This window comes from Mobula hypostoma, chromosome 5, assembly GCF_963921235.1.
Source record: "Mobula hypostoma chromosome 5, sMobHyp1.1, whole genome shotgun sequence".
Taxonomy (NCBI): Eukaryota; Metazoa; Chordata; class Chondrichthyes; order Myliobatiformes; family Myliobatidae; genus Mobula; species Mobula hypostoma.
The window spans coordinates 149,553,038-149,576,742 of record NC_086101.1 but is presented as its reverse complement, the minus strand read 5'-3'; the positions used below and the strand labels follow the sequence as shown (position 1 = coordinate 149,576,742).

At 39.6% G+C, this 23,705-nt stretch overlaps 1 protein-coding gene across 13 annotated transcripts in view; it reads right to left on the bottom strand.

The window, feature by feature from the left end:
• The window catches only part of LOC134347072 (receptor-type tyrosine-protein phosphatase delta-like), a 2,469,925-nt gene that overhangs the window by 235,784 nt on the left and 2,210,436 nt on the right, over window positions 1–23,705 (bottom strand). For 12 of the 13 annotated variants that reach the window (XM_063049163.1, XM_063049170.1, XM_063049166.1 and 9 more), the window contains one exon: window positions 3,082–3,270. In XM_063049163.1, the coding sequence (XP_062905233.1) occupies window positions 3,082–3,270 (189 nt within the window). Of the gene's footprint in view, window positions 1–1,380; window positions 1,399–1,981; window positions 1,991–3,081; window positions 3,271–23,705 lie in introns of all 13 variants that reach the window. The other variant, XM_063049175.1, reaches the window with a different exon arrangement.

Here is a 23,705-nt window from a genome sequence, read left to right as displayed (position 1 = left end):
ACTTGTCTGCGAAGCTCCATTCAGCGTCGAGTCATTGCTTTGCTAAGGTGAACAGACAGAGTGGATGTGATGGGTAAGTTAGTGAAGGACGGATTTCACACCATCAAAACCGGCAGGAGAATTTTTTTTTTTGGTTTAAATGACTTTTCACAACGAAATCCTGCTCTGGGCAATTCACTGGTCAATGGACGGGTGAGGTTACTTCAAAGGATCATGGCTTTTGTATAAATAAAAGAGTTAACGTTAAAAAAGTCACCACAAAGATTCGAAATTGTTGAAAAAGGCAGACATGTTCTCAAGAAACATTTTCTTCAGTCAAAAATGTGCAGCAAAAACACAAAAAGCTGCTCAAAGTGAAAAAAAGAATTTTGGTTAGTTAGGCATAATCTCTCAAAATACCATTCAAAAGACCTTTTAAAAAGTAACTCTTGCTATACATGCAACCTTGTAGGACATAAATGTAATTATTGTGCAACTTACAATCTTTCAGACCCTTTTGCTGAAAAATAAAAATACATAAGAGTAAATTGGATGAGTAAAGAAAAATTCACACTTCGTCTTATTGTAAAGTGGTGGCTTGAGTCAATTGGAAAGATAAACCAACCTCGGCCGCTGGACCCTCTAGGTCCCAAGACACGAAAAAATCCACCAATGGGATTAGTATTTGAGTGTCTGCCCATAAGATGCAAGAAAAATATTCAAAATTATCATCTGAGTTTACGCGATGGGTTAAAAAGAAAAAAAGAGCAGCGCTACCATCTTCACCGCACATCAAAACCTTCACAGGTACTTCCGGCTTGTGAGTCTTGAAGAAGCTGGTCGCTTGAAAAACTCGAACACGCAAATCCGTGAAAAAGTTTTTTTTAAAAGAAAAAAAGTATCTGGATAAGGAAAGTGTGAAAAGTGTTGGTTTGAAGAAGGGAAAAAGAAAAAGTGAAGAAAAATGACAGATCTCAGTTCCTGAGGGTAGGGTAAAAAGGTGACAAAAAAAATAATTATTCCAGGTCTTTTGCAGATGCTCCTCAGTTCACCTGATCTTACTGTCAAGACCAAGTACGGCTATGCAGGTCACATTTGAGGAAGGGAAGGGGAGGGTTACCCTGAGTTTGTAATAGTACAAAAAAGAGGGACAAATGATACGCTGTGACTGGATATGTACAAAGGACAATGATATGCAGTATCTAAGCATATCAAAAACAAAATCCTTTACATCCAAAACCAATTAAAACAGACACAACAGGAACATCATTGAACAGAAAACAAAGTGGACAAAGCAAAACAGGAAAGGATGGACATCTTTACATGACGAACATGAGAGATATGATAGGACAGAAGAAATGAGAAGGATCAATTCTGTGAACGTTAGTTCAGCACTCTTACCTCGTATTGGCGTACCACCTGGGTGGATAATATGAATGCAAATAAGATTAGAAAGAAGAAGCATTAGTACGAGAAGAAGGAGGCTAGGGCTTTGGAAGATAAAATCAAATTAGATTTACAGAATAAAGGTCTAGAAAGAAGCTGAATTACTGTATAGGTAAACAGGATAATATTAGATAGTATTAGGTTAGTAAAGCAAGTTGTACCATAAAGACAATGTCCACTGTCGGCGACATTGCTGCTACCAAGCAGAAATTGATTGTGAATTCTTAGGAGATTGGTCACGTGTTTGACAGCCTAGAACCTTTAACATATTTAAAATTTTTAAAGCAAATATCGGAAACGCTGTTGACTTGGTGGATATAACTACTACCATTTAGGTTGGATTATGTCATCTACTCAACTACATCTAAGTGAAATTTGTGTATCGATTTTTCTTTAGACAGGTGTATCTTACAGCTGATAGAACTTTTTGTGGAAGTGTGTGCCACTACGGAGAAATCCAGTGACTACACTAACTGTTAGTAAAATGCATGCCATGCATTTTAATCTGAATATGGAATTAGTGGGGGTGAAGTGCGCTTCAGAACTAAGCACTTACCAAAGGATTCTGGAGATTTAATACGGAAAGAAGAAAGACAGCATAAAAATATTATTATATTCCTTATAATTTGGCACAAGTTTTCAGAATTAAAGCTTTAAAACTATATCATCTACTTGACAGGTGAAAATTAATCTAAATTCACATTAACATGTTAATTTACACAATTCTGCTGACAACAAGCAAAGAGGCAGTTAACAAGACGACTTAAACATCACAGGACAGGTCAAAGCTGAGAATCCTGGTAACATAGGTGATCAAACATCTCAGTATAGAAAGATATAGTTACTAAAGTGAATGTAAACAGGTTCTTACAGACTACCAGTGGGCACTAGCAAATGTTTAAGCATGTTACTTAATAAATTTAGGATCAGATAAAGCTCATCTATTAGCTACAGCAAAATAAGAACTCGGGAATGCAGGTTAAAGTATATTAAAGGCTTTCAAAGGGAGTGCCATGGTCAAAGATAGCAGAAAAAGCTAAAGTCTACATGAAAAGCAGGCTTCTGTAGATCCTGATATTTTATCTGGAAGGTTTTAGTGTGCACACACTACTGTGGCTAAAAGGAAAAATGTTTCAGAAGCAAAAATTAAACATCAACTTTAGTCATTTCCAAAGATGCCATTGTATAGTCAGATATAGAAAAAGTACTGTACACTTTGTCAATGAAATGGAATAAAACAACTGTATTTTTTTTTGCTAGGTTAAAAATATAGAGAAGATAGAACAAAATACAGTTTGTAGATTTTAGGTTGAAGATTGTTTTTAAAAGATTTAAAACCATTTTGTTCGCCTTGCAATTCTGAATGAAGCCCAATGTTTTGAAATTAATCCGTTTTTTAAAAAAATAAAGAAAACAGGGAAAAGAAAACATGGATCTGTTAAGTACTGCTGAAAGCAGTTTAAAAAAAACCATCAAAATACAGTCACAGCAGTGAGCAATATGGAATTAACAGAAGCTGCACACACAGACACAGGAACAGGCTATGGCAACATCACAGACATGGACAACACACCAAAGTACACATAAAAAGGATAGGTGTAAAATAAAATTACCTATAAAACAATCTACCACGTGATAACAGAAACAAGACCCTACCTGACCGTAGCTGTTTGATGCGTCCATTAGTACTGCTTGTATCAACAGGCAGGAAGTCTTTGAACCAGGTTATTTCAGGGTCTGGGTTACCACTTGCTGCACACAGCATGGTGGCCGTCCGTGTTCGCTCTACCACCTTTAGCTGAGGACCCATGTCTATTGTAGGATAACCTGCAGGAAGCTGATCCTCTGAAAGAAAGGACGATAGAAGAAACACACACACAAGCCAGTTAATAATCTGCTTTGCAAGCTACTGCCACACAGATAGTTAATGCAGAATTTCAATCCTATTTGGATATAAATTCATTTCTTGAATCATCTATACAGCATGGTGAGATGAAGAACAACATCAGTCAAAAAGCCACCACTCCTCACCAAGTGCATCAACACTTCTGAATAGACCACTGAGAAGTCGCATAATCTTTGAAACTACCTCATTAATGCAAATTGTGAGCTAATGCAAAACCCCAAGTCATGTTCAGTGTGCATATGTGGACAATTAATTTTGTTTTATTCATTAAGGTAGTAGTTCTGTATCAAGGATTTCGACTCGATTAAATCATATTACTATATTAAAACATATTAAAACTATATTAATCAGATTAAAACATATTACCATCTAATTATTTATGGTGCAACTGTAACGAAAACCAATTTTCCCCGGGATCAATAAAGTATGACTATGACTATTTATATCAGCACTGTACACATGAAGATAGTTCTGATTTCAATGCTGCTGAATATAGTAATCAATATCATTACTTAAGCAGAGAGCAGACCATGGTTATTTTAATGCATATGGGTACTTAGCCCTTTAATTTTCAAACTTGAATGAAGTTCAATTACTTGTTCCAACTGGATATCTCACAGAAATAGCTGAAGTCTACATCCACCAGCCCAGCTTGCCAATCCCTAGCACAGCACAGAAGCTGCCCCAACAATGGACAGTCTCTGAGACTAAGTCATTATCAGCTTTGCTCCCACTACAATACCTCTGCCCCACTGTGCAGTTATCTGAGATAGACTCTGCTTTGTCCCATGGTTCCTGTACCATTGACTGCTAAATTCCTGGGATTTACCCTTCCACTAGTCATCTACAGCCTGCCTCTTGGGGACAATGTTTGAAGTCCAGATGGCTCAATACCACACATACATTGATGATGCCCATCTCTAACCTCCAATTCACTGCTGGCTCCTTCAGCTACCTTGGCAACACTAGAATGCCTGATGGATAATCTGCCTCCACTTAAACAAAAGCTACTGGACAAACAAATAATTAGTTTTCTGTTAGATGCTTTTTGAGTGATGTTTTTGGTTCGAATATGCATTCAGTTGTTGCATGCTCTGGAAGCCATTATAATGGCATCAGCACTTGTACAGTTATTGTACTGATTATAACAGGCTAGGAGGGTAAGACGAGGTATAGAACTGATTATAATAGGGGGGAGGGTGTGCAACGTTACTGAACCCAGCTCAGTCATCATGTTCCTAACTGCACTACCTTGCCTATTCTCATTGGCCCTCCGTGTCCTTGAGTTAGGCAGCATGACCTTGGTATTCAACTGGGAATGCATTACAATGTCAATGTTAAAATTGCCTGGGTTGTTTGATACTGAAGAACCCAAATATTTCTGGATTGAGAAACAATCACTGGCTAAGGAACCCCATCCCAAAATGCAACTTTTTTTTCTGCACTACATGAAAGAATTTAGTCCAAAACCTAATCCCAACTTCAAGTATTTGGCACTTGAAGTTGCATTTTTCCCCAGGTCTTTTGTTAAATGTACGTGGAGGCTAACAAATGTGTGCAATGCTGTCCACCTGGGACTCATGAATGGTGTAGGTAACTCATAGGGCAGCCTTAAATAGGCCAGCTTAAGGCTAGTACTGTTAAAGAGACCAACCTCATTCATCCTGTGGTTTTCTTGCACCCAAAGCTTGGCTTGTATCAGGTAGGCCCCTTAGATTTTTTTTCACTGCCAGTTCCCAGTCTTTTTTGTGCCCCCCCCCCGCAATTACTTCTCCAACCACCTGCATCTGGCTGCAGCACTAATTTTCTCCTTGATTCAATCACATCCCAAAATGTAAATGTCTAGTTCCTCATTCTCACTGTCCTTTCTCTTCCCCAACCATTCCTCAGAGTCACAATCTTTCAACCACTGATATCCTACTCGACAATAATATTTCATGTCTTTTATCTGAACTGTATAAGCCCCCTTAATCTTCACACCAGTAAGAACACCCCTAAATTCCCCTATCTCCACCCTACAAAATCCTCTCACCTCCTGTAAAGTCCCAAATGGATCCTTTTGAAGAACATGGCATCTTTTTGAAGGCATTATGTTGAGAACTAGACACAATATTCCAGCTGTAGCACTCTTCTAAAGAATTGACATCTCCTTTTGCTTTTATACTCTATACCACTACTTCTGACACCAAATTTCTTCAAAGCATTCTTTTAAAAAGTATTCTGAATTGTTTTCTCATTTTCAAAAGTTTGCAAACATAGGCCCTTCTACATTTACAATCCATTTAAAACCATAGACCTAAACTAGAAAGGTACATAAAAGATTCATGAGGATGTTACTGGGATTGGAGGGTTTGGGTTATAAGGAGAAGCTGGGTCCTTTTTGCTTGGAGCAGAGGCTGGAGGAGTGACCTTAGACTATATAAAATCAAGAGGGCCACAGATAAGGTAAATGGTCAGCCTTTTGCCTGGAACAGAGCAGTGCCAATCACGAGATATTAAAAGGCATTTGGACAGGTACATAGATAGAAAAGGTTTAAGGTCATACGGAACATACAGAGGCAAATGGGACTAGCTCAGAAAGACATCCTAGTTAGCATGAACAAGATGGGTTTTAATGTCTGCTTCCATGCTGTAGAAAGCCATACCTCAAGGTCTATATTACCTTCCTTCAACTTTACGATTAAAATGAAGCATCTCCACATTTCTGCAGATTAACATTTATTTTGCCATTCATCTTACCATTTCACCAATCCCTCCCGGCATGAGAGTTGAGAAATTTAACCGCAGATTTGGAAATTAAGTTTATGTTGTGTCTTGTCCTTTAATAATGGCTAATTCAGAATACCACAGTGCACTTTACAATGTCCTGCACCATTATCCTCTGCTCGAGCCAATTCTAACTCCAAACAGCTTCACCACTTTAATCCTGGGATATCAATCATCCGAATATCCATTCTTATATTCTATGTGTGAATTTATTGATTGAGTCTTGAAAATAACTATAAGAAGCATCAATGGTGCTATTTGCATCAGTTCTCTCCACTTCATCAAAATGTGTGCAGGATGAAACTAAGGGGAATCTCTGCAGAAGCTGGATATTCCAGCACAGTCAATAGTAGAGGTCCCTAAAACATTGATTCCAATAGGAAAGCTGGAATAAAAAAAATAGCTCTGGAATTATGATGGATAAAAAAATCAGTCTCGTATTTACAAAGGACTTCAAGATGCCACCAGTGAACAACGATTCCTTGGGCGACAACTTTCAGATAGCAAATCTAACTAAATATTTCATTTCTTCAACGCATTTTGCTTGTTCTTTTTGTCTTGTTTGTGTTATGGAATCTGCTGGAGCCTGTGACACACAGCTTGGAACTCGATCCAGCATTATGCTGTATCAAGAGAGCTGCCTCGTGAAGATCAGAGACGGGAGGCAAAAAAGGTCTGAGGACACAAGGTGACTCATGGAAAACACCAGAGAAGAGGAGTGGCAGTCATGAATGACACCATCTTGAAGCAGCGAGGATGATTGAAGCATCAAGGTGAATGCAGAGCTGGTCAGAGATGACTCCTAACAGAGAGGGTCAGCAGCTGGATCTGCACACTCGACCAGGATCAGTGGTGTTTGGACGTTCAGCCCCGGATCAGCAGTATTTGAGTCCAGGTTGCTGGTCACTGTTTATGGAAGGACTGCATTCGTACGGCTGCTCTCCTCGTATGCAGACAAAAAGACCTTTCCCGTATTCTGAGATTTATGTAATTAGTAGACTGTACTTTATATTGGTTTCATAGAAACATAGAAAATAGGTGCAGGAGTAGGCCATTCAGCCCTTCGAGCCTGCACCGCCATTCAGTATGATCATGGCTGACCATCCAACTCAGAACCCTGTACCTGCCTTCTCTCCATACCCCCTGATCCCTTTAGCCACAAGGGCCATATCTAACTCCCTCTTAAATATAGCCAATGAACTGGCCTCAACTGTTTCCTGTGGCAGAGAATTCCACAGATTCACCACTCACTGTGTGAAGAAGTTTCTCCTCATATCGGTCCTAAAAAGCTTCCCCTTTATCCTTAAACTGTGACCCCTCGTTCTGGACTTCGCCAACATCGGGAACAATCTTCCTGCATCTAGCCTGTCCAATCCCTTTAGGATTTTATAAGTTTCAATAAGATCCCCCCTCAATCTTCTAAATTCCAACGAGTATAAGCCTAGTCGATCCAGTCTTTCATCATATGAAAGTCCTGCCATCCCAGGAATCAATCTGGTGAACCTTCTTTGTACTCCCTCTATGGCAAGGATGTCTTTCCTCAGATTAGGGGACCAAAACTGCACACAATACTCCAGGTGTAGTCTCACCAAGGCCTTGTACAACTGCAGTAGTACCTCCCTGCCTCCCTGCTCCTGTACTCGAATCCTCTTGCTATGAATGCCAGCATACCATTCGCCTTTTTCACCGCCTGCTGTACCTGCTGCCCACTTTCAATGACTGGTGTATAATGACACCCAGGTCTCGTTGCACCTCCCCTTTTCCTAATCGGCCACCATTCAAATAATAATCTGTTTTCCTGTTTTTGCTACCAAAGTGGATAACCTCACATTTATCCACATTAAATTGCATCTGCCATGAATTTGCCCACTCACCTAACCTATCCAAGTCACCCTGCATCCTCCTCACAGCTAACACTGTCGCCCAGCTTCGTGTCATCCTCAAACTTGGAGATGCTGCATTTAATTCCCTCATCCAAGTCATTAATATATATTGTAAACAACTGGGGTCCCAGCACTGAGCCTTGCGGTACCCCACTAGTCACTGCCTGCCATTCTGAAAAGGTCCTGTTTATTCCCACTCTTTGCTTCCTGTCTGCTAACCAATTCTCTATCCACATCAATACCTTACCCCCAATACCACGTGCTTTAAGTTTGCACACTAATCTCCCGTGTGGGACCTTGTCAAAAGCCTTTTGAAGATCCAAATATACCACATCCACTGGTTCTCCCCTATCCACTCTACTAGTTACACTCTCAAAAAATTCTATGAGATTCGTCAGACATGATTTTCCTTTCACAAATCCATGCTGACTTTGTCTGATGATTTCACCGCTTTCCAAATGTGCTGTTATCACATCTTTGATAACTGACTCTAGCATTTTCCCCACCACCAATGTTAGGCCAACCGGTCTATAATTCCTCGGTTTCTCTCTCCCTCCTTTTTTAAAAAGTGGGGTTACATTAGCCACCCTCCAATCCTCAGGAACTAGTCCAGAATCTAAAGAGTTTTGAAAAATTATCACTAATGCATCCACTATTTCTTGGGCTACTTCCTTAAGCACTCTGGGATGCAGACCATCTGGCCCTGGGGATTTATCTGCCTTTAATCCCTTCAATTTACCTAACACCACTTCCCTACTAACATGTATTTCCCTCAGTTCCTCCATCTCACTGGACTCTCTGTCCCCTATTATTTCAGAATAAGACAGAACCAAAGTATCCTTCAGTTTTTCAGCATTTTCTTTCTAGTGGCCAATTAGTGGTTGGGTGATCTGTTAATGTTTGTGTATAGGAGGGAGGGGTTGGGGGTTTTGCTTGTTCTTTTTGTCCTTTTCTGCAAGTACGGTGTCGGGGATCAGGGATTGTTATGTGTAGGGGGTCAGTATTTGTTACTGTGGCTGTTCTTTGCTGCAGGGGAGGGCGAGTTTTGTTTCTTCTCTTTTTCATGCCGGGGCAGGGTTGATGTATTTTCTTCCATCAACACCCATGGTCTTTCTGTATTTAACAGTTATCTGGAGTAGACAAATATCAGAATTGTAGCGTACGTGTATACTTTGACAATACAATGAGCCATTGAACCTTTCAAAGCACCCTTCACAACAACAAGGTGTACCAAAGTACATTCCAACAAAAAAAATACGTTGTGTGATTGGTTTAATGCAAGAAACACAGAACATCTGAGTAGAATTAGAGAAAGCTATGACAGAGGATAAGATAATATGCCTCATTGTCAAAATAGACCTACTTACCCTAAACCTACTCTTTACATTCACATCCAGGTATTTTTTTTAATGTGGTGAGGAATTTTGCCTCTCCCACTCTTTCAGACAATTCCTTCCCAAAACCTTCAGGACAACTAGATAAAAAAAAGTCCCCACTCTCTCCTCCATTCTTTCTAAAAATTGTTTATATATCCAGCCTAGGATTTCTGATCTGTCTGCTGAAAGAAACAGACATTGATTTTTAAAAATGTAAATACAAGGAATTCTGCAGATGCTGGAAATTCAAGCAACACACATTAAATTTGCTGGTGAACGCAGCAGGCCAGGCCAGGGTCCTGACGAAGGGTCTCGGCCCGAAACGTCGACTGTACCTCTTCCTAGACATTGATTTATTTGAATGATTCTCTTAGTCTCTTGTCTCTGAAGAAAATAATCCTACCTTACGCAGTCTTCCTCAGAATCACATGGCCAGTCCTGAAAACATCTTCATTAAATCTCCAATGCACTCTCTCCCATGTATATTTCTTGCACAACCTTCCTGATCTTAAGATTCCATGCCTCAGCTAATAGAGAAAGCCCTGTCTTTTAACTGTCTTATTGATCTGTGCTGCTTTCTTCATGCATATGTACCTGTATGGTTCCTTAAGGTGTCGTAGGCATGGGGGTTGGTGTGTGTAGTGGGAATAAGGTCCCACTCCCTATTAAATGCTCACAATGGTGTGCGCATCTGAGACTAAGACCAACTAAGACCAGCTCCTGGCCTTCATGTGTGGCTTAGCTACTGAGCCCAGTGGAACTGTTTCTACTGACAGGGTTACTGGTGCCTTCAAGCCAGTCACTTTGGGTAGACTGCGTTCATCAGCCGTAGCCAGCAGTTCATCTCAGAAAACTTTGATCTCAAACCTCCTCTGCCCTGTAGCTATACCCAGTCATGGGGAAAGCCAGAGCTGCTGTCTCAAAGGCAGTCCTGCAACTTCAACAACTTCATGGGTAATAGCTTGATCTCCATATCGTACTGCCTTAGCTTGCATATTGACTTCAACAGCTGGAATGCAACATCCATGGTCAACCCCGACCAACGAAAGGCCCTGTGCCTGTATATTCCGTTCCTCAACACCACTCATTATCCTGTCATTTACTGTATATTCCTTGCCTTGTTACACTTCTGTAAGTCCATAAGTTTCCACAGGATTAAATTCTATATGCTATCTTATTGCAAAAAATGATCAATTTAATTCTAGAGCTTCCCTGGTTATTGTCAATGAAATGCCCAAACTTTGTCTCTGATTCATGCACTGATATTTAAATCTAAATCATTCATACATTTTACAGAAAGCAAAGTAACAAACTTTAAGTTATGTGAGCCCCATAACAGTTTCAGTCACAAAAGCGTGAATCCCAATTTTCTTCCTGCTAACTTCCGATCCTCCTTATGACATGATTTCATGTTTTTGACCATGCCAGCTGATTTGCACAGAACTACATCACACAAACAGCACCACGATAATAACTAAAGAATGCTTTATTTTAAATATTGAGGATGACGTTCACTGGGAAAATATGCTACCCAGATGCTCTTTAAAATAGAGCCACTTTTGTTTACATCACCTGAGAGAAAATATGAATTGCCATTGCATTTGAAAGACAGCAAACTCAAACCATGTGACACAGCTATTAGAGCCACTGCCTCACAATGCCAGAGATGCTAGAATTTGCACATCCTTTCAGTGACTGCATGGGTTTCCTCTGGGTGTTTTTGTCTCCTGCCACATCCCAAAGATAGGCTAGCGGTAGATTAACTGGGAGCAACAGTAGGGTGGCGGTTAGCACGCCACTGTTACAGCCCAGGCCGTTCCAGAGTTCAGAGTTCCATTCCAGCACCATTCTGTAAGGAGCCTCTACACGTCCTCCCTGTGGAATACATGGGCTTTCTCCAGGTGCTTTGGCTTCCTCTTACAATTAATTAGTCATTATTAATTGTCCTGAGATTTGGTTAGGGTGAATTGGGGTTGTGGGTTTGCTGGAGTGGCTTGGCTGGAAGGGCCAACACCCTGCTGTATCTCTAAATAAATTAAATGATTGACCAATGCACATTGCCCTAATGTCGAATTTTCAGGAAGTCGTTGACAAAATAGGTTTAAAATAGGATTGATGTAAATGGGTGGTCACTGGTTTGCATGGACTCGATGGACTGAAAGGTTTGCTTCCTTGCTATATGACTCTGTAGCAATATCTCAGAAAGAGCAGCACTCCCTTAGCACAGCATCGTATAGCCATTCAAATTTTTGTGCCTAAGGTTTTGATAAGGACTTGAACCCAAACTTTCTGACTTATTCATGAAAGATACATCCCTGAGCCATGATTAGCTACACTGAAATATTTCCTTTGGCATTCTGGTAACCATATGAAGAAAACTATGTGTAAAAGGATTCAACCACGGTGCAAATGAGAAAGCAATTTAGCCAACTTTTGGAAACTGTGTGGGAAGATTGCACAATTGCAGGTTGGTGCAATTTTACCAGTAGAAAATAAAATGATCTTTTACGAATTTTGAGGATATCTATAACATTATGCCTGAGTTACGATCAATACCTTCAGTTGCTACACTATTCAATCCGGAAATGAACTCCTAGCTAGAATAAACAATGCTTAGATAGGAGGTGCTGAAAAGAAAGCAGAGTTTGACTGAATTTGTAGGTCAAAACTTTTCCTCACAGACAGGAGCATTAAATCAGAGGTCCCAGCTGGAAAATTACTAACCTCTTTATGTTGCTGTTGAAAGCATGATATAGATGGAAGCTGCTGTTATGCTCAATTTTATTATTCTGTATAAATAGGGAGCACAAGTGCACAATACAGTAATAAAAAAGCATCACTGGAACTAAGCTACTTGCAACATGCCATGGGAGTAATAAGTATCTGGCTTTTTCAAGTTAATGGGACAATGGCCACCTTTGAAATTCATAAATTTTCATGTCCCATACAGAAAGGTCAAAGTAACCTTGAAATATTAAATGCTGTCATTGATGGTAACAATGACCTTGTGGAAGCAACTTCTAACCCTAGGGTGAGAAACTTTGTCCAGAACTGCCAGGATTTTCCATAGGTCCTTTGTTCCACCACCTCTGGTGTATCCAGTTTGACTCCTATATCAGAGCCAGCCTTTCTAATCCGTTTATTGAGCCGGACAACCAGTGTGCAAAATACAACAAACTGGGCAAATACAAAAAGAAAGAAGAAGAGCAAACAAATAATAGCAGCAACCAATCAATCAATAAATAAATAAGCGGTAAATATCAAGACCTTGAGATGAAGAGACCATAGGTTGGGAGTACAGTTCTGTGATGAGGCGAGTGAAGTTGAGTGGTTCAGGAGCCTGATGGTTGATGGGTAGTAACTGTTCCTGAACCTGGTGGTGGGAGTCCTGAAGCTCTTGACCTTTTTCCTAATGCCGGCAGCAATCACAGAAAAATAGAAAAGGTTCTCTCTCTCTCTCTCTCTCTTTCTCTGAGAGCCTTCACTTCCTTGAAGCTTCCACCTCAAAAATAAACCTAATTATATGTCTCTCATTAGCGGCAAATACCACAACTAAGCTGAGCATTTTAATTCCAACATTTTTTTTGGAGAGAATCACAGTCCATGTGGAGAAAACTGCAGGCTACACCAACTCTATTAGTGTCTTAAATTTCAATCAATGGTGCCATTTAGAAATGTAAATGAGAAATTGATATTCTAGTGAGCCATTTGTTAGATAAAGTTTCTCAGAAACTAGCTAGTATGTTACAATATATTATTATTTCTCAAAGGATTGAAGTTGAAAATACTACATTATTCAATGTGAAAAATCAAACTGCTCCTTTAAACGAGATCCATCAATTGTAATGCTATTCAGTTGCTTGGCAGCATTAAAATCATTTACTGTTGTAAGGATAAGCATAATATGCAAATATAATAACAGAAAGCAGAAGTGAATTATGGGGCAATTATATCACTAAGTTATTTAAATGATGTAAAATTGAAAAGTTCATACAACCATGTACAACAAAAAAAACTATTTAGCAGCTTAAACAAATTCACTGGCATTTAGTTACTGTTACAACATTGTGAACTTTGGTATGTGCATATGGGCACAGCATTATCCACCACTGACAGCACCTACAGGAGACATTGCCTCAAGAAGGCACCTCAACTGGCAAGAATCTCCACCATCCAGGTTTTGCAGGAGTAACATAAGCCTGAATTCCCAACCACTATGTTCAGGAACAGCTACTTACCTTGAATTGAGTCACGGACTGACCTGCACAATCTTAATTCTACCTCTGCAATGGAACACTACGGACCCCCTCTTGCTCTATCATGGATTTGTCTCTGATTATGTCTTTGTTTGCACTAATGTATTGCTTTTTCACAGGCTTGCATAATTAATGTATAATTTATATTTTGCATCTTGTCCATAGCAATGTGCCTGCAATGTCACTGTACCTCTTCATTCTGGTGTACATGATAATGACATATTGTTTATGAGTTAATGGACCTTTCAGAAACACAATGGTGCAGGAGGAGAAACTGCTTGTGAACCATTCATCAGAATGAACAGGTTCCTGTACCTCCACCCGGATGATAGTAACAAGCAGGAATCTCCCAGATTGTCAGGGTCCTTGGTGATGGATGGTACCATCTGGAGCATGGTCTCGTGAAAATGTCCTCAACGGTAGGACATGATGGAGCTGGCTGTGTTGACAACCCTCTGCCTCTTGTGATCCTGTGCACTGGAGCTTTCATACCAAGCGATCAGGCCTCATCTGCTAGAATATGCTAATAAATCTGTATCAGCGAAAACCAGTTTCCCGCTACTTACAGCATGAGGAGTGTGAGCGAGCTACAGGAGAGCAGGATTCAATAATCAGAAGCAGATCTGATCTTGTGTTAGGTAAGAAGTGCAACTTCAATTGCATTCTGCAAGCAAGTCTATTTCAGAAGACTCATGGATTCAGCATTGACACAAAGGCCACCAACAAGATGCTGGATTTTTGGTCTGTATTTGAATATTCAACGGCTGTTCACCCTAAGCTCTCTCATGACTCCCAGCAATGGCTACAGATGAACATCACAATTTCAAAATCCCAGGCACAGCATAGGACGCTTGGCTAAATCCTGAAATTACATACAGTTAATGAGCTCAAATGTGAGGCTGATTTGGAGTCATGGTACAAAACCACAGACATTGTGGACCAATAAAAATCATTCAGCTGTGACACTAAGACAAAAAGGAGACAGTGTTAAGGCATTCCCTTGCAGACATAAATTTCATAGCCTTCATGGCAGGTTTGGTTCGACCCAGGAGGAAATTGTTAAGTATCGTTTCCTTGTCACTTGGGAAATTTGAAACAAGTTGAAACTTCTTTACGCTCACTGCATGGAATCTATCCCCATGGGCACTGAATTCCAGCTGTGAAGCTTTAAAGGAAATGGACAGATTATAGTGCACCCACCAATTATATTAGCTCAGGAGATTTTGTTTAAACTGGAAGATAAATGTGCTTTCTCACAGGAGTTTACTGTTCTTTATTTTTATATAGAGTATAAATGATAGTAGAGTGTACATTGCAAAGTTCTTCTTCCCTCAGGGGACTTAAACAATCCTGCAAAACACAGAAAGAGCACTTCGCAATTCACAGATCTTATCGCCTTTGACATTCTTGAATGTGTTCTTTAACGTAAAGTTATTGTTATGGTGCTGTTATTTTTGCACAGTCTTTTCACTGGAGAGCTAAACAGGGTTTACATTTTCTGATACACTCACAACACGCTGGAGGAACTCAGCAGGTCGGGCAGCATCCGTGGAAAAGATCGGTCAACGTTTCGGGATGAAGGGTTCCGGCCCAAAACCTCGACCGATCTTTTCCACGGATGCTGCCCGACCTGCTGAGTTCCTCCAGTGTGTTGTGAGTGTTACTTTGACCCCAGCATCTGCAGATTATTTTGTGTTTATATTTTCTGATAGTATTGCCAGAAATTTTGGTCAAGAGATCATTGAAGCAGTTATAGCTCATGAAATCTGTCACAACTATTATGACATTTAAATAGATCATATTTGATGTGTCCTTAGATTCTGTTTACCTGTCCCTGCTACAGATCCCCTAACGGATCTTAGCTGATCAAAAAAAGCTAACATCCTCAGGGCTGAAGATTTTCAACAACTGAGACTTTTCAAAGTAGTAATTTCTAGAATTTCACTTTGGTTGTGTTGATAAATTTCTCCAATTTTACCTTTAAATGGCTTTCCTCTAATTGTCTTTTCTGGTTCAAACACCAGAGAAAAGAGTTTATCCATATTTAATCAACTGAGTCCTTTTATTATATTTTTAAAAACTCTAACACAACCTTAGGGACCACAAGGATGCTTTTTAAATATATGCAAATTAAAAATGTAATTCTTCTATATGCTGAACAACCCTCCAAAGATAATGCTTAAGTTGAGGCATGACGTAATGGCATTATTACTTGAAACCAGTCAACATAAAAGATTCCGAAATCTTCTCATGAACATATTTAACAGTACCATGTAGAGTTTCTGTGCACTGCAACTTGGAACCACTAAATGTGCTTGGTTTGAATGTTCATTTGGCTCTCATATTACAGGACAGGTGTGGTTGGATTTTCATTTAACCTCATTCTTTTCACAATATCCCATAATCAAAGTGATAACTACAAAGGTTATTAAATTTCATGACATATTCAGAAAGTAGAAATTCTTCCCAAATATACAATGTGCTTAAACTGATGACAACTTGTAAGACTAACTTTTATAAAGTATTTGTCTGGATCTTTTAGAAAATTCTAAGTTGTATAGTTTTAGTTGTTTAAAATGTGGAGTTTAACATGTTAAGAGACTGCTAAGTAGTAACTAAAGGAGTACGATGCATAATCTAGAATTTTCAGCATGTATGCCTATCCTGAGTACAGGGATCAATAGAAAAAGAGTGAAATGAAGTAGCTAAACAGAAAATATGGTTCAAGAGAAAATTTGGTAAAGACACAAATTGGCGAATGAAGCAACTGTTTGAACGCTATTCAGATACACTATATGACAAGACTAAATTGTTATTTACGACATCTGTGGCCCTTATCTTCAAGCACATTAGTAATGTATCTTTGGCAATGTACATCTTCACATGAGAATACAGAATTAAGCAGACTGGACAAATGCATTTACTTCCTGAATGGTTACACAAAAGCAATTGCTGGAGAACATGCCTGTTAGAGTTTTCCAAGAATGCAGATGCTCAACTTGCTCTTACTTTGGCCACCTGATGATGTTCAGTTACTCAATGTACTTGTGTCTCAGAATGATTCTGAAACGGAGCCCAACACAGCACCCAGACTCTCGCAGAAGGTCCTTCCAGCTGCTGCCATTGTACTGCAGATACAACATCTTGATAATGCACGTCACCAGCTCTGGGACAGCTTCTATTCCAATTCTACAGGATTCTTGGACAAGCTTGATCTCTTGATCACTCAATCTACCACATCATAACCATTGCACTTTTTGTCTATGTGCACGGCAGTCTGAGACTGCAACAGTGCATGCTGTACTTTAATTTTCTCTTTTGTACAGCGTCGATGTACATGTGTAAAATGATCCGTCCAGATGGCACGCAAACAAATCCTTTCACTGTGTCTCAATACATGCAATAATAATGAACCAATTACTATTACTGCAGATGTTCTCGAATAGCATCTCTTGAAAGTTCTACCTTTTTAAATATCTAATCAAGACAGAACTTCATTCAATCACCATTCATAAAGTGCCAATTCAGTTCATCAAGCCTTGCCCGGTCCTTTACCAGAGATATTCATTCAGACCTGTGCAGCTCTTCTTTCCCCAAGAACCTGCATTTGGTTTTCTGTCCAGTTCCTGTTTGAGTTCTGATAAAATCTCCTTCAACATCAATTAGGTTAATACACTCCAGAGAGTAACAACTTGCTGCTGACGGGGATATTAAAAGGCTCTTTGTAATTTTGGTCTGAACCAGATAGTCACCTCCCCAAAAATATTATCATAATGTTATCATGTAGGATTAGTGTAATGGATGGATGCTAGTTGGCAGAGAGCCAGGGATCAGAGGGCATGTTTCCATGAGGTATTCCTCTATGACTCTGCAGTAAAAGTCCAATAATCCACCATCTGGATAATAATCCATTTCTACATCTGACTCAGCAGTTTCTGTTCTCCAACTTCCTTTTAAACTCACAGTAGCCCCATTTCTCATGGTCTTTCAAACTAAACTGATCCCCATTATCACTCTCATTCTAAATTCAATGGGTTCCCATTTCTTGGACTCCCTTTAAACTCATCTGACTCATTGGAAAAATTATTATACTGAAAAGTGTGAATGAATATACACTGGTGTATTAATTGGTATATTGATTAATTATTGTCACAGTACATTGTGGGATTACAGAAAAAAATAAAAGAATGCAGAATAAAGTGTTAAAATGTTAAAGTAATATCCAATAATCTGGAAAATCTGCTAGTTAGGCTACATATAGGCCCCAAGGGTTCCTGTTTATTAGGGCTTTAATACATTATCCTTTTATTCCAGTTGCAAAAGCAAGTGAACTCCCTCTCTGATCACACCCACACCAAATTACAACCCTGCTTGACCTTAATGCACACTTCTCGCTTCATGATGTGCTCCCTATGGCTACTCTTGACCACAGCTCTATACGGATACTACATTTCATTTCAGCATTAAACACTGCAGTGCAGGTGTCAACCTCTGTCCAATGGAAGGGGCAAGAATTCCCTTTTGTGTTGCAGAGTGCAACTGCAGACAGTTCTAGGTGCGGGCAGTTCCAGCAGAAATATTACGCCTGGGAACACGACAATAAAGGTAGGGTTCAGCTGCTCCTAACGGAACAGACTCTGTAACAATAACATGTTCAGCACGGCAAGTGCTGAGTGTCTTCTTCACCATGCTTGAGCAGTGGATTCCTAAATTGTTCTTTTGTGGGAAGATCACAGTTCAAAGTAAATTTTAACATCAGAGTACATATATGTCATCATATAAAACCTGAGATTCATTTTCTTGTGGGCATATGCAATACATCTATAAAATAATAACAAAAACAATGAAAGACCACCCAACTAGGGTTTTCAGCCAGAGTGCAGAAGACAATAAACTGAGCGAATACAAAAAAGAACTAATAATAAAATAAGTAAGCAATACATCTCGAGAACATGAGATGAAGAGTCCTTGAAAGTGAGTCCACTGGTTTTGGGAATATTTCAATTATGGGATAAGTGAAGTTATGCCCTCTGGTTCAAGATCCTGATCGTTGAGGGGTGGTAACCATTCCTGAACCTGGTGGTGTGAGACCTGAGACTGCTGTACCTTCTTCCTAATGGCAGCAGCAAGAAGAGACCTGGGTGGTGAGGTCCCCGACGATGGATGTTGCTTTCTTGTGACGGCATTTCATGCAGATGCACTCAATAGTTGGGTGGGCTTCAACCATGATGGACTGGGCTGTATCCACTACTTTTTGTAGGATTTTCCATTTGAGGGCATTGGTATTTCCATACCAGGATGCAGCCAGTCAATATACCTGCCACTACACATCTATAGAAGTTTGTCATAGTTTTAGATGTCATGCTGAATCTCTGCACACTGCTAAGAAAGTCGAAGAACTGCAGTGCTTTCTTCTTCATTTAAACACCTAGGAATTTAAAGTTTTAACCCACTCCACCTCTGATCCTCTGATAAGGACTAGCTCATGGCCTCTAGTTTTCTCCTCCTAGTCCATAATTAGCTCCTTGGTCTTGCTGACATTGAGTGCGATGTTGTTGTTGTAGCACCGCTCAGCCAGGTTTTCGATCTCACTCCTATATGCTGATTCATCACCATCTTTGATTTGGCCTATGGCAGTATTAAGTATTAGGCATGAAGTTTGGAAATAAGAAAATCTGGGCGATGTTATTTTACACTTGAAATCCATGCACACAGAGATACAGCATCAACAGAAAATTATAGATGTTTTTCAACACTGAGACATAGCTTATGGCTATGGAAACCTGCAGGTCAGGCAGCATCTGTAGAGGGAAACGGATTGCTTACATTTTGGTCAAAACATTTTATGTGCATGAGTCCAGACCAGTAAATCGGTAAATTTTGGGCAAATTTGTGAATTTAGATGAAAAGTTCCAAAACAAAACATCAGCTGTCCATTTCTTTTTTGCTCGAGATTCCAGTATCTGCACTCTCATGTCTTCATACCAGTGTTATGTATTTGAATGTTCTGCTGCATAATGCTACCACACAGTCAAACAAGATAGTGTAAAAAGGGAAAATGAAGCCTGTGATTATTTTTTTCTGTAAAATGGGTGAAAGAGAAACTCAGTGTTACTCCCTACAAAGCAAAGTAACTGCATCTATGAAAGTCATGGCCTGTCTCAAAGGCATGAACTGAGTTATATATTCTGGAGCTTATAAAGTAAAATCTTACACCATCATGACAAGATGCATGTTCAGGCATGTGATCTGATTTGACTTTCTCCTCATAGTTCAAGAGAATTACTAATTTATTCCAGGAATCTGGGAATTATGCAGTAGGTGGTAAGTGGTATCAATTTAACAGTAAAGGTCACTCAGAATAGTTCTTGTAGATTGAAGGTTATTCTTGCAGAAGGGAAAAATACCATAAGACATAGGAGCAGAATTAGGTTACTCGGCCCATCAAGTCTTCTCTGCCATTTCATCGTGGCTAATTTTATTATTTCTCTCAATCCCATCCTCCTGACTTCTCCCTAAAATCATTGACACTCTGACTAATCAGGAGCCTATAAACCTCTGCTTTAAATATACTCAATGACTTGGCCTCCACAGCCACCTGTGGCTTTGAACCCGGGTTCTGACCCTGCAACAATAGCTTTACGAGCTGCACCACTGGCAGAATAATTATAGTGGGCCAAAGTGCCCATTTCTGTGCTGCACAACTCTGTGACTCCGTTGGTTCCCAAACGTTACACCCACAAAAAAATCCCGACTTCTCAATCATCAACCTGATTGACACAACACTGATCCTTAACAATGGTGTCCACCCGGCTCTTCTGTTGCTTCTCTGATATTCTCCTCACCCACCTCACCACTCTCCCTGTACTCAAGGATACACATTTCCTGTGAGCATCTCCCTTTGCACCACTTTTCTCTGCTCACATCTATTAACATCTTCCCTTGCAGCATCCAGACTCACGTCCTCCCCAAAACAGACCTTTTGCAATGGCCAAACGTCACAGACCACATCTTTTACAAGGGCTACATCATCATTTAATAGGCTTCAGGTACAATCCAATATTGCATTTTGGGGGGCCTTTTATTAAACTCATTTGACATTCAACAGCTTCATTTTAACAAACAGTTAACTCTGCTTTTTAACTTGCAGTCAATATTTTTGCTAATACTGTACAACAATCCTAATCAGACAATTTAGAGCAAGTGTAGAAAACATTTGATAACATGAGGGTGCATTTGTGCTCGGAGGTACAGACCAGAAAGGAAATAAAATCTTAAAAACACAACGATCCACATAGTAATGACAATTCTCCCATGACTGTCCTCCCCACCACCGACAGTCCATATAGTACAATGCCACAATGGGATTATTGGTGACTGAATGCCTCATTCTCGTTCATTCTCCTCTAAAGAAAGAATAGATCAAGGAAAGGTTATGGCAAATTTACCTTTTAATGAAAAGCATATAGGAAACACATTATGGGAGGCAAAAGATTAAAGTACATATATTATCCAAAGGATACTTTTTAACTCTTAACAACCTGCAGAGGCTAAGATAAATTAAGAACAGAAATTAGCTTTAATTTTCCATGCGGCAATACTTTGAACATGGTCACAGCTTGTGCTCTAAGTAAATACTCTTCAAACTCTTAAAAATGCAGAATTTCCATCAGAGAATTTAGCTTTCAGTTCAAGAAGTTGAATTCTCTCTCTTTCTCATGTAGTAGAGGATAAATTATTCAGTGGGACCAAATGAACAGGTAATACTAGGTACAGGGAAGCACTAACAGATCTTTCTGCTTTGACTCTTAACATAAGTTGTAGATACAGTTTGAAAATTGGGTGAAAATTTGATCTTATAGTAATGATAGTAGTAGTAGTGTGTCGCTGGCAACACATGGAAGATGAACTCCTTTTGGATTCAGGCTGAACTACAGAGGAAGGGGAGGAGGTCTGGCCCTTGCACACGTAGCACGCAGGCCCACCGGTTGTATGGACACACCCTGGTGCCCGTGAACCAGATCCCCAGCAATGGGTAACTACCTGGTGGGGAGACAACGGCTATGGGAGTAAATCCAGACAGCAAATCCGGAGTGAAGCCTCTGAGGCGGCTGAACGTCATTGAACATCCTTCCGGCAGCTCCTGTAGCCAAGCAGATGCCAACCAACCAGAGTAGTAGTTACTGGATGTCATTGACATTCAGATTATTCAAGAGCAGCACCATTTTTAACTTAATATTGAAATCTAAGTTTGGATTATTAATAATAGGAGACTCAACCTTTCTGGAAAGAAAATAAGACAACGAATCAAAGAACTCTAAAGCAGCCTGCTTTATTTTGACCAAGGTCCTGGACTTGAAACTTTAACAGGCTTTTCATCACAGATGCTACCTGAGCTGATGAGTATTTCCAGCATTTCCTGTTTCTATTTCAGATAACTAGCATCAGGAGTCTTTTGATTTTCAGATTAGTTTTTGTTCATTTTGTGGAAATGGAAGGTCAATTACCGCAGCAATTAAACCCTGAGATAAACAATTCATGAAAATAATTTGCATTGCCAGATTCACATCAAACTTCTTCCACAAGTCCTGCTATAATAACTACTGTTCCTGAACAGTGAATGTGAATTCCCTATAGAGAAGAATCTTTGAAGTGAAAAATATGTACACGGCCAATACCTTCAATACATTTAGAAAGTCATATGAGATCTTGGAGATTTGAAAATATATCCTGCATCTAATTATTGGTGTGAAATACATGGTACACCATGTAAATTAGATAGTTCTTCTAAAGACATCCACTAACCAGTAATTTATTTTGATTTTTAGTACCCAGTGAATCAGTATATCCGCAGCCTGAATAAGAATGATACTTTAGTTCTGAAAGAACTACAATTAAATGCCGAAAATAACATTTCCAAAGCTACTTTCTTCAGATGTTAGCCATAAGAGTTTTGCTTTAATCAAGTGAACAAGGTAACAATTATCTGAGAGATGACTTTCAAATTCAGGTTAGATTTGACAAAGCTTTCCACATTTCTGCTGTAATCTGTGAATCAGTTTATTATAAAGAGTAGTTAATCTTTTCTGAGAGCTGTCAAAACTATCGGTACAAACCACGGATTCAGAGAGTGCACAGGGTTGTCAGGCTAGAAGAGGGATGGTTAAGTGGGCACAGCTGGAGATGTGTGTAATGAACTAGGCCACTCTTCTCACAGCTCACTGGCCTGCTGCTTACAGTTAAAACCAACAAGGTAACTGTGCAAAGGTTTGCGACTTGGGGAAAACACAGGGAAAGCTCAAATTTTGGAGGTTTTCCACCACACATGGATCCGCGCAAACTACTCTGCAACAGCAACACCAAATTCTGTATTCAATTCTGTTGTCCTTTTGTACTACCTCAGTGTACGTATGTATGGGATGATCTGCCTGGATGGCACACAAATAAAGCTTTTCACTCTATCTCAGCACATGTGATGATAATAAACCAATTACCGATATCTTTTTAATGCTCTTTTGCTGAAAGGTGTGATGAATTCGCCTTCCAAACATCTTTCATTAATTAAATTCACAATCTTAGTTCATTTTCCACCTCGCTTGAATGCAAATCCAGCCTCTCACTTGCCAACATAACAGTGGGTTTATTTACAAAATCAGTTTACTGCGACATCCTGAAGATTGAAAGGCAGAATTTTATATTTTTTATTTTCTGATTGCAGTCATTCTGCTCAGGAAATGGAGATCCGATGGGAATGCTACTGGTACTGGTTGCACTGCCTTAAATAGTTTGACAACACTCAATTCCAAACATAAGAACTGTACCTTCCAGAGAAAGGGAAAACCAAGTGAAGAGAGTCAGATTTACAGTGCCTTGTAAATGTATTCAGCTCCCAACCCTTTGTTCACATAAATGAGGATTACAACCAGGGATTTTCATCAATTTAACTGAGAATTTTTTTGTGATACACTTGCTCCTTTTTTCACAGTAGAGCCCAAAAAAACAAGCAGGGAAAATTGTGAAATATGAAAAACTAAAAATTCAAAACCTGCAATGTCACCATTTCAAAAACATTCATCGCCCTTTCCTCAGTACT